The 12,700-nt window shown below is 41.2% G+C and overlaps 1 protein-coding gene across 1 annotated transcript in view; it reads right to left on the bottom strand.

The window, feature by feature from the left end:
* Positions 1-1,365: 1,365 nt before the first annotated feature.
* Positions 1,366-12,700, bottom strand: part of CYSLTR2 (cysteinyl leukotriene receptor 2) — a 42,514-nt gene continuing 31,179 nt past the window's right edge. Inside the window, exon 2 of the mRNA XM_053563626.1 lies at positions 1,366-3,868. Coding sequence (XP_053419601.1) covers positions 2,825-3,853 — 1,029 coding nt within the window. The 5' untranslated portion in view covers positions 3,854-3,868 and the 3' untranslated portion in view covers positions 1,366-2,824. The remainder of the gene's footprint in view (positions 3,869-12,700) is intronic.

The following is a 12,700-nucleotide window of genomic DNA, read 5'->3' as shown; positions in this document are numbered from 1 at the left end:
GAGTAGCCTCCCTCCTCCAAGGGGAACATGTTCCGAGACCCTCTGTGGACTTATCATGCACTGGGGCTATAACTATTGCAGTTTGAAGTACAATAGCAAAACTAGCACAGATATCTTTTTCCTTCCTCACAATTTCATGGTTAGAAGATTCATTCTCACTGTAGATCTTAGTAACTTCATTATACAACTTTTCTCTTCCCTTCTAAGTCTAGAACTTTCATCTTTTCACTTAAAGGAAGCACTCTGTGGCTTTTCTTTGGCATATCTGAGTTGCCAGCATTGGTACCCTTGTGTTTTGGAGGCATTACTATGTAAGATAAAGTGACTTAAACACAAGCACCATAATACCAGGATAGTGAGTCTGATCCCAGAGATGGCTATAACTCACAGGTGGGTATTACGCTGCCTGCAGACGCTGGACAAAGGGACAAGTCATATCCTGGCCAGGACAGAGAGGAATGGCATGAGATTTTATCACACTACACAGAATGTCATGCAATTTAAAAATTAAGAATTGTTTATTTTCTGGAATTTTCCATTTAATATTTTTGGGCCATGATTGACCATGGGTGACTGAACCTGTGGAAAGTGAAACTGCAGATGGGGGATAAACACTACTGTGTTTACATTATTCTCTAGGTCAATATTATTCACAACTGAGTCATATAGTGTACTATGGTTTTATATTTCCTCTCTTATAAGACAGTTTATTTTCCCTGAGCATTTAATATCAGCAGTCTTTTCAATTGTATATTTTTCTATGTATTTGTCACTAGTTCATCCCCAGCTCTCCAAGAGAAATATAACTCCCTCTTCATTAGCTTATTTTGTTTTCCTGTTTTCGAGGCATCCCTCCTAGAGTCCTTTGAAAGGCAGCCCCAACCTGAATGAATTGCTTTCTAAGCCTGCTACATACCAACGTCCTGGGAGTCCTCTTCGCCTTTCTCCTGTGTTGGATTCCTGGATTCCTAGCTGCCATGTGTTCCTCTGTTTTGGTTTACTCTCTTATTTTGAGGAAACACATCCTTCAGTAGCTTTCTAATAAAAGTATAAAGGTGATAAAAATGTTGAGGCCTCTTATACCCAATCAAATGTCCCTATCTACCCTCTCATTTATTTGTTGGCGTCTTTCATGTTAAGGTGTTTTCTTCAAATGTGTAGTGGTGATTTACAGCTGTTCATCATTCAGAGCGAGACTCTAACAGGTTGATTAGGTGCTCTCTGAGAGTGAAAGGGCTTAGTTGCATTGAGGGCCTCACTGTGAAGTGGGTAATAGGGCAGAAACTCAGATTTTGTGTTGGAAGATTCCCAATGGTGTATTTGTTAGCCTTTTTTCTCACACTGGGCAGTGTCCCCATAGGAAGATCCTAGGGTCCTGTTGTGACAGGGTATGAGTTTGTCTGTCATCATTCTAGCAGCTAAGGGAAGGGCACTGGGGTTTTTATTTAGTAGGAAAAAGGACTGAGTCTCTTCCTAGCTTCAGAGTACCATTTCCTCTCTGCTCTCCACCGGGCCTGGGTGAATAACCACAAAGAGAAAACCTTGCTTTTCTTGCAAAAGTGGAGTAGAGGGCCCAATATTCAGAATTTCAGCCAATATTCCTGGAGGTTTACTAGGGTAATGATGGGGAGAGCACAGACAACACTTCTGCATGGAGGTTTTTAAGACTCTTACTAGATGTGTGAACTTGAATAAGTGTCTTAATTTCACTGCACTTCAATTTCTTCCTCTGCAAAATGGGAACTCAGAGCTTTGGTGTGATGGCTAAATGGGATTAACAAGTGCACAGGGCCTCGTAGAGTCTGCCCAACATGAGGAGGACACTTACTTGTGTCACGGTGGTAGCAGCAGATAGTGTTCTTCGCCTTGTCTCAGTGGATAGAATGGGGCTTTGGATAAAATATCCATCTAGTGTGTTTCTATACTCTCTCAAAAGGGGAGGAAGCATCACCTTCTTCACATTCTCTTGAACTTCTAATAGAATTTCAGGGATACACCGGCCTTTGCAACTTGCCCTCCACTTTTTCCTTGAGTGCTCAACCCAACCCCTTAGCGCTCCTTCTTGGATTTTGGCTACCATCCCCGTGGATTAATGGGAAGGAGTGAGAAGTGCACTGAAATCAGTCAAAACCAAAATCTCAAAGTAAAATTGAGATACATGTCCTTGCCCCCACAACCCCAATTCTCCCCTCTTCCACGTAAAATTACTCCATTACAGGGAAACACTGCAGGGCTTCCTCCTACTTTGCCCAGCCTTCCCACTCCTCTGGCAAAGAGAGGCAAAGGTCTTCTCTCCCTCTTCACAGTGAAATTCCTCCTCTTCCCTATTTATAACCAGTTCTCTCTTGCCTCAAACTATACCCTGTCTTTTCTCTCTCTGCTCCTACTTGGACCATGGCTCTGTTTTGTCAGAGGCAAGCCTTTTTCTTCACAGTCTTGTCCTGGGTTTTCACGATGTGCTTCTTATCTGCTCTGGGGCCTCCAGTAGCTTTGCTGGGGGAACTTGGGGCTGCCTTGAAGTTAAGGATTTGTGATGCCTGATGGCCACAGGTCTGATACAGAATCACTGTGCTCTGCATTTTCTCACCAGTCTGACATGCTAGCCTGTGAGACTTGAGTAGGGATATTCGCCTCTATCTTCCTCATCAAGACTCAATCACTGAAAATACACCTAATAAGATTTTTGAAGTAGGTCTTATTAACAAAAGTCACAGTCAATTAAATATTGAGAATTGATACTTAATGGGAATGGTGTAAATACAAAACTATTTGGAGACTGTGAGTGATGGAAGGTGGACACAAGAATACAAAAACAGGCATCACTTTACACTCTTGTTTCCTTTTTCAACCACACACATACAGAAAAGTCGCACTTTGTCCTTGCCTTCTGTGAATGTTTTCTAAGTGCAACCCTTAGTCTGTCCTTAAAATTCTCCCCAGCAAAGTAATAGAGCAAAGGGTTTAGGCAGCTATTGGCTGCTGCCAAGGCCAATGTGACAATCACAGCTTTATGCAACCCTTCTTTGCATATACCCGCGCTCCATGTGAGCAGGTGGAGGGTCCTTAGCGTGTGGTAGGGCAGGAAGCACAGAAGGAAGATGATCAAGGCAATGATGATGGTGGTCAGAGCCTTCCTGTGGGAAACCCGTAGCCCTGCTTCTGGGACCTCCACTTTTAACAGGGCTCGGATGATCATCAGGTAACAGATGCTGAGTGTGAAGAATGGAAGCAGGAAGCCCATCACCAAGGCAACATAGTTCATGATCTGCAATTTAGAGATTTTAGTGACATTCAGCTCTAAGCATAATGTAACATTGCCCTTCTGTTCCGAGCCATTCTTCAGAAGCACCGTGGAGGAAGCCATCATGAAGATCCATATGATCCCACACAGGATCCAGGCGCTTCTGATGCCGGAGATGTGGAGAAGCCGAAAAGGGTGAACAGTTGCCAGGAAACGCACAACACTCAACACAGTCAGGAAATAAATGCTGCTGTACATGTTGACATACAAGGAGTAAGACATAATCCTGCAGGCCAGGTCCCCAAATATCCAGTGAGAGCCTCGGAGGTAATAGTCAACCCTAAAGGGAAGTGTGCTTGTGAACAAGAGATCTGAAATGGCCAGGTTCAGCATGAAAACATTCACGGACGTAGTCTTCTTGTAAGGCTGCAGGAAAACATATATGGAGAGGCCATTTCCCAAGGTTCCCCCGACAAATATTATCAGGTATACAACTGGGTAAAACTCTCTCTTAAAGTCTTCAGTTGTGCAGTTCTCATTCTTATTGGTGTTGTTGTTGAAGGTGCTGTTTGGTTCCATTTCCGATGTGGAGATGAGTACAGGCAAAAACATATGTTTCTTTCAGTGCTGGGTTTAAAAGAAACAGACAAAAAAATTACTTTCCTTTTTCATTTTTTTCTTTAAATTTTGTTTCCATTTTCGTTCTTTATCACTGATTACATCTTCCTAGGTTTTAAGTGAAACAAGAAGAAATACTAGTTTTTCTTTGAAGTTGAGTTAAAAAAATATTGGTTAAGTTTTTACTATATACGGCATTACATTGAATAATAAATTTCCTATTTTGTAGAATGTAGAATAACCACTAATTTGTTTGGTTGAAGACGGGGCCTTAAACTTGGGGAATTTGTGGCCTAGTGTCCATATTCACATGAGTGCCTCCCTGTGATACTCCAGCCTAAATCTACTGGAGAACAGATTTCTCATCAGAAAGTATTGAGGACAGAAGGAAATGGCACATTTCTCAAGTGCTGAAAGAAAGGACCTGTCAACCTAACATTCTATATATAGCAAAAATATCCTTCAGGTATGAAGGAGAAATTAAGATGTTCTCAGATGATAGAAAACTAAGAATTTCTTGCCAGCAGATAGATCTTAAAAGAATGACTAGAGGAAGTTTTTCAAACAGAAAGGAATCAATAATAGAATGCACCTCAGAACATTAGAAAAGACAGAAGAACAGGCTTGCACGTTCAGGTCCGCCTCCCCTTGTGTGAAGATGTAACAGTCTTCCTCTCCAGAGGAGGCAGCAAGGAGGAGGGAGAACTAAATCAAGCTGCTATCGATAAAATATTCCACAGATATCAAAACCCATGTCACTTTTTGTTGCCCTTGGTAGAGGGCCATGGTGTCACAGCTCGCAGCAACCTCCAAGTCTTGGGCTTGGGCAAGTCTCTTGCCTTAGCCTCCAGAGTGGCTGGGACTGCAAGTGCCCACCGTGGTGCCTGGCTGTTTTATTGTTGCAGTTACCACAGCTGTTTTCGCTGGCCGGGGCCGGGTTTGAACCCACCACCCGGTATGTGGGGCCGGCGCCCTGCCCAGGGAGCCACAGGTGCCGCCTGAACTCATGCTATTTTAAGGCATTTTCTAACCAGAGTTAAACCCATCTAGCCCAAGACGTGTTAAATTACGGGAAAAGAACAAAATCAGGGTTTGTCATCTAGATGTAACATATGATTCAGATTCCTAAGAGGGGAGGAATCAATCAGCATTGTTCTTACAAGATTGCAGATTAAATATTGTCTTTATATCATCGGTTTTTGGAGGTGAGGGTTTCTGAGCCCTACATCCCTTCATTTTTAATTGTTGAAGGCTACGGTTATTAGCATGTGCAAAATTATTGAATTTTAATCTCTTTTTGCTGTATCACCATAATATCAACTGTATCAAACAGAGATAAGACTTGAAACCTCATGTCAAAAGCCTATACTATTTCACAATAAAAGATCTCACTGGGCAAAAAAAAAAAAAAAAGAAAAAGAAAAAAGAACATGGTAAGCAAAAACATGAATAAATACAATAGTCTTTCCTTCTCTTTTTGAGTCTATGTTTCACTGGATGGTCGAAACAGAAACTATAATACTCCCTGGTGTGGCTCTAAATGTACAGGGAAGTATTTAAGATTATTGTATTATAAATGAGGGAAAATAAAGAATATAAAGGGAGGTACACTTCCGACTTGAACTGGTAAACAGATGATGCTAACAGACTGTGATTAGTAATATATACAAAATGTGATACTTAGAGAACCCACTGAAAAACCATACAAAGAGATACACTCAAAAACACTGAGAATAAGTCAAAATGGAACTGTAAACTGTCAGGTAACAAGGAGCAAGGCAGGAAAAAGAAAACAACGTAAACAGAAAACAAAAAGTAAAATGGCAGATTTGTTCCTGATTTATCAGTAGTTACATTAAATATAAGTCCTCCAAATATATTAATTAAAAGATGATTGGAAAATTGGAATATGAAAAAATATGACCCAATTATATGCTGTCTAAAAAGGCTCACTTCAAATAGGAGTTTTGGCTGGTTGAAAGTAAAAGGATGGAAAAATATGCGTCATTCAAATCAAAGGAATTCAGGAATGGGTCTTTTAGTATCAGATAAAGTAGCTCCGAGAGAAAAGGAAATTATCAGAGACAGAGAGGGCTTATCCACCAAGAAGACATACCAATTTGAAGGGAGTATGCACCAAAGAACCGAGTTACAAAATATGTGAAACAACATTGATAGAAACAAAGGCAGAGGCAGACACATCCGCAGTTATAGTCGGTGACTTCCAGACCCTCTCTCAACAACTAAAAGAGCAAATAGATTACTAACTCAGTGAGAATATTGAAAAACTAAAAACACCATCAACCAACAGGACCTAACTGAATTTATAGAACACTTCACCCAAAAAGAGCAGAATACACATTATTGTCAAGTGTCCACAGACCATCCACTAAGACATCACAACATCCTGGGACATAAAACAAACTTCGACAGATTTATAATAATTGAAATCATATGGAATGTGTTCTCGAACCACAGTGGAATCCTAGACATTGGCTGCAGAAAGATAATCAGAAAGACTCGAAACTCATGGAAACTAAACAGCACATTTGTAAATCATCTAGGGGTCAAAGATAAGTCTTGAGAAAAACAAAACAATATACTGACTAAATGAAAATGAAAATACGACCTAACAAAATTTTTGAGGTACAACAAGAGCAGTGCTGGGAAGAAACTATAACGCTAAATGCATACAATTAACACAATTGATGTGGTTTGAACAGGATTCCTTAAGACAGCTGCAAAATTCCATCTAGAGCTGCTCAATAGTTGTTGTGGTCAGGAAAACACTTAGATGTCACAGGGTGCTCTTCCCACATCCTTCCTCTCCATCCTGCCCACACTGCACATCTACAGCGATGATCCCAAGGAAGATGAGAGAAGGCATTCAGGAGCCTTGTGGCAATTAATATTAAAGTCACTTTGTTCAATTACAGATGTGTTTCTGGTGCACTCGGAATGGGGACGATTGACGGAAATGAAGTTTCACTAAGATTCACCTGGATTCCTTGCTGACCTGAGCAAAATACTGTCAACTCAATAGCCATGTGTACATCTGAGACCCTGCCCACGGCTGGAGACAGGTGCTGACTGACTTGAGCTCTGATATTCTGTCAACAACCTTCAGAAGTGTGTTTAGTTTGTTTTCCCGGGAACAAATCCTCTGAGACATTTTAGTTATCTGGGCAGATTTGTAAATCTGGTCAGTTGGAAGAATTGTTTTCTAGCCTTCTATCATCTTTTCTATTGTCCTGAGTGCTGTCTATAAGGAAAGTACAGGGAAAGGCCCCATAAACAGTCCTCTGGCTGAGAGTTCAGAAGGACTGACATTTTGGGGACAAACTTTATCCTTTGGACAAACTGTGTGTCAGGACAGCATTTCAAAACTTGCAAGGACTTTTTCCTGTCTTTGTGAGATGAGAGAACTGCTTTATTTTGGTTTTAGCCCTGATTGTAGATAATTGCTCTTTGTCAATTCCAGAGACGCAAGAACAGACCAGAGCCATCATCACCCACCACTCTAGCCCTCGTGGTCTCCCCTCCACCTAAAAGTGCACACCGTCCAAGCCAGTACCTGGGTGCTTCAGCTGTCTTCACTGAAAGACAAATGTGCGTGCTTAATCCCTACAGCTGTCACAATTTCACCAGAGGTGATCTGGAATCGCAACGGCCACCTTGGGGAACTTTTGACATAAACAGTATTGTTTACTTGAGAAGCACTTTAGAACAAAAAGTGAAGAAACTTCCAGAGAGGCAAGTGATTGCCTTGTCTGTCTAAGATTATTTTGTTTAAAGTTGGAGATAGCCCCTCCTCTATTTCCATAATTTAGCTTTTAATAAATGCTGTTTTTTAAATTAGATTAATTGATAAAATCTCCAAGGATTTAAGCCAATTTGTAATGTTACTTTTTTAATGTTATATTTCAAAATCTGTGTTTCTACATATAGCCTTCTTTCTTCTCTTTTCAGAGAGAACGCAACAAGCCTTTTCAGTGCTAATTTCATATTAATCTGAAGTAGACGCCCTTCTCTCTCTTTCTCTCTTCCATGCTCTCATTTTTTTTCTCTATTCCTTCTCCTCTCTTTTCCCTTCCCTTTGAAATGAATGATTACCTTATCAAATAAGCCATTTACTTTCCATGCGCACATTCTAGGAATTCTGATAAACAGTGAAAATGTCTGAAAGAAAGAAAGTTTTATTACACTGTATTTCCTTTTGTGGGCACTAAAAGTATATTTACATAATAACCTTTATTATGATTATTAAAAAAGAAGACAAGGCATTATTTTCAATGTAAAAGAAGACTAAAGTTTTGGCATGAATTAGAGTCTTCTAAAAACTAATATGAAAACTAGTTTCAATACAATATTTTGATTTATAAAAGCCTAGAGTTAATTTTTTTATTAATTAAACTATATTTTCTATATTGGTTGTATGAATTAAACAAAATTCCAGTATATCCATGACTTTTTATAATTTAAAATTGTACACATAGTATTGTATGAATGATAATAATGAATGACTTTCAAAGGCTTAGTTTTCTCTAATTTTTACAATGCTACAAATTATAGGGATTTAACATGTTAACTAAAATTGTGATTTCCTGATTCTTAAGTAACTTTAAGATCTTAGGCAAATAATTCACTAATAAATAATCTTTGGATGCCTGGATAAATTCTAAGTAAGAACAAACACTAGTTATTAAATATAAATTTTAACTTTATTTCTTAAAAATGACAATATTATTTACTTAGACATCAAACTTCTTTAAATTGTACAAAATAAATACTAGTAGACAGAAAAACATTTAAATAACTTTGGTTTTCTCTCCTCTTTCAAGCCTAAAGAATAGGAAAGTTGATTACTTTGATTAAAGATGATAATTAATATATATGGCTAGTACAGGGAAATACAAGCATGTATATAGAATAATAAATATGGTTTCCTATTTATTTATTAAGAGAAGTTTTCTCAGAGTGTAAATTTGTTATAATACACACATTATTTTATTTTATTTCATTTTAAAGCTATAGTTAACATTTTAAATTTATTATCTATTTGTGTATTTATATATCTGGGTATGCCTAAATGCATACACGTAAAGGCATATTAATAAATTCTTTACTGCAGACTGTTACATGAATAATGTGCATAAAAAAGTAAAATTAGAATTCAGGTCTTCTTAACATAAAATAATAAGTGATTTCATGCCCATATTAGGAAAAATTTCTTTTTGTCAATAAAATATTCTGTTAACTTTTAGTGCTTTTGACACTTTTAAATAATTTTTTTTTTTTTTTGAGACAGAGCCTCAAGCTGTCACCCTGGATTGAGTGCTGTGGCATCGCAGCTCACAGCAACCTCCAACTCCTGGGCTCAAGCGATTCTCCTGCCTCTGCCTCCCAAGTAGCTGGGACTAGAGGTGCCTGCCACAATGCCCAGCTATTTTTTTTTTTTGTTGTTGCAGCCATCATTGTTGTTTGGTGGGCCCGGGCTGGATTCGAACCTGCCAGCTCAGATGTATGTGGCTGGCGCCTTAGCTGCTTGAGCCACAGGCACCAAGCCTAAATAATTTTTTGAAAAATTTCTTGTTTGAAAAAAGATCTTAAAAACTATTGTGGTGTGTTCTTATGGTGTCACCTAAATTATTTCTCAACTGTAGACAATTATGACTTATATTTTATCTCCTTGAACAATTATTTTTGACTTTCCTTTTCCAAATTTAGGCCTCAAATTTATAATAATCAAACTATTAATATTTATTTTGTGTCTAAACTATCTTAAAGTTTACAATAGTAGTTATCGGATAACACAAAATTTGTTTTTTCCTCCTATGGATAGAGGGATAATGGGAATAATTAGATTTCAAAATATCCTTTGAAGTTTAATTACTTTAAAATGACTGTGAGAGGGGGAGAGACAAGATGGTGGACTGAAGCCAGCTTTCCACAGAGGCTCCCATCCAGAAGGAGAGTTAAGGGACAAAAATTTAGTAAGTATCCTGGTGGATTTGAGCCGCACCAAGAGAGAAGGTTGAAGAATGCACGCAACACCACTGAGGCAAACTGTGATCACAAGGATGCAAACAAAAGGTACAAAATCCATCACGAAGTGGATGGGAGTCCCCCTCCCCCATGAGACCGGCTCAAGAGCCCCACAATTAAACAAACGGGCAGAAATTAAAGGCCCTCCCACTACACTCCACGGGAGAGACCTTCTAAAAACTGGACCTACCACCCCTACTAGGGTGCCATGACATCCCCCTGCCAGGCATAAAACTGTATAAAACTTTAAATATCCTTTGCCGGCAACCCTGAACCCCCAACACTCCCCTCCCACTCACACTGAGGTCTGGAGGCCTGTCCCCCAGGAGTTTGGATTCTTGGGTGATTTCTCAAGGGGAGTAGACAGTCCCCGAGCTGCAACTGGTCAGCGCGGACTCTGAGGCATGCGAGTGAGGAGAGGGCACCCGGCTAAGGGGGAGTCACGTCTCGGCGGCACTTCCCTGCAGTGCGGTGCAGCAGCCCTCCCCGGGCAACAATACGGCCAGGCATAAAACTGAATGAAACTCTAGCTTCCCTGCTGAGCTCCCAGCACTCCCCCCCACTCTCACTCGGGGTCTGGGGGTCTGTCCCCCAGGAGTTCAGATCCTTGGGTGATTTCTCGAGGGGAGTACACAGTGCCCTAGCTGCGACTGGTCAGTGCTGACTCTGAGACACGCGAATGAGGAGAGGGCACTCGGCTGAGGGGGAGTTACGCCTTGGTGGCACTTCCCTGTGGCGCGGTGCAGCAGCCCTCCCTGGGCAACAATATGGCCAGGCTTCCCCGTTTCCAGTGCTGAGCTCCCAGCACTCCCCCCAACTCTCACTCGGGGGTCTGGGGGCCTGCCCCCCAGGAGTCCGGATTCTTGGAAGATCGCTCGAGGGGTGTGGACAGAGCATAAACTGTGGCCGGTCAGTGCTGACTCTGGGGCACGAGACAGAGGAGCAAAGGGTCGGCTGGGTGCCCACACCAGAGCAGCAGTTCCTGGAGGCAGATCAATAGCTGTTTTTTCTTTAACAGCAAAACGGCTCACTTCTGGATATTCTGAAGCCACACCCCCTGTCTCCCTGGGCAACCAGAGGAGGCCACCAGTGAGCAAAGGATTTGCCTGACACTGCTCACAAACCCAGGAAGCTTCCAGGGCAGGGCTGACTCAGAGAGGTAATCAGACACAAACCTCCAGCAGCAAAGTCGTTTGAACTCAGAACAGCCCATCTTCTGCAGGCGATTTTAGCAGAAACAGAGACAGAATCCCGCAAAGTTGTCTGTTCTGTTCTGTTCTGTTAGCAACATCAATCAGGGACAGGGCTAAGCCTGAGTGAACACCTCCCTCACACCACCTGCATCAAGCACTCAAAGATGTCAGGCCCCATCTCCTCCTGCTAGATAGTGGCAGACTGCAGGGGCCTGGCAGATTTCCTTGCAATTCAGGCAGGTGCAACCCCCTGGAGTATCTGTTCACTACAGGCAACTGGGTTAGCCATATGCAGAGATACCAGTGACTGGGTCCAACGGAGGGTCAAAGTGGGGAAGGAGACATCAACCTTCCCAGACTGATCTATTTGCTAAGTGGCTCCTCCTGACTCCACGCAGCACTGGAGTAAGCCATATCAGGGTAGTCACCAGATCCCTGCAATCCAGTTCCCAGAGACCTCTTGAACTCTCCCACCCGGGACAGGTGCTGATTGAGACAATCGATTTGGACCTTTTGAACTGAACTAATAGACTGAGGACTTTTCAGGTGGTGCCCTGGGTATGTGGTTGTAGGAAGGTTTGATTTTCCTTTTCCAATTGGTTCCAGAGGTGGGCGGGTGGGGTGAATTAATTGCTGGTTTTTCCACACAGCTGAGACTTTAAGCCAGAGTAAATGTTACAATAGGATCGAACAGAAACCAGCTGAAAACAAGACAGAACCACTTCGCCCCACCACACAAGACAGGGCCCCAGTTTCTCAGGCCACAACACTGTACGGGCCCTGGATAAAGCCCCAGGGGAAAAATCAAAGGGAGTAAAATAACAATAGGGCAGAATCAGCGGAAAAACTCTGATAACATGAATAACCAGAATAGATCAACCCCCCCCAAGAAAAGATATGGCAGATGTAATTGAAGATCCCATTCATAAACAACTGGCTGAGATGTCAGAAATCGAATTCAGAATTTGGACTGCAGACAAGATTAATAAAATGGAGTTAGGAATTCGAGGAGAAATTCAAAAGTTGTCTCAAGAATTTAAAGACAAAACAACCAAAGACTTAGACACACTGAAGCAAGAATTTACAGCCCTCAAAGATATGAAAAATACAGTAGAATCCCTCAGCAACAGAATGGAGCAAGCAGAAGAAAGGATTTCTGACATTGAAGATAAAGTCTTCGAATGCTCCCAATCTCTCAAAGAGGAAGAGAAATGGAGAGCAAAAATGGATCATTCACTCAGAGAACTCTGGGATAATTCGAAGAAAATCAACATACAAATAATTGGGACTCCTGAGAATGATGAAGTGGCCTCGATGGGCACAGAGGCCCTTCTGAATGAAATTATGAAAGAAAATTTTCCAGACATGCCTGGAGAATCTGAAATTCAGATAGCAGACAGCTTCAGAACCCCAGCACGATTCAACCCCAATAAGTCATCCCCCAGGCATATCATAATTAGCTTCACTAAAGTTAATATGAAAGAGAAGATTCTCAAAGCAGCCTGGTGAAAGAAAACCATTACGTACAAAGGAAAGAATATTAGAATAACTGCAGATCTCTCTGCTGAAACTTTTCAAGCCAGAAGAGGGTGGTCATCAACTT

Source organism: Nycticebus coucang, chromosome 15, assembly GCF_027406575.1.
Source record: "Nycticebus coucang isolate mNycCou1 chromosome 15, mNycCou1.pri, whole genome shotgun sequence".
NCBI lineage: Eukaryota > Metazoa > Chordata > Mammalia > Primates > Lorisidae > Nycticebus > Nycticebus coucang.
This window is presented reverse-complemented; position numbering and strand designations above follow the sequence as displayed.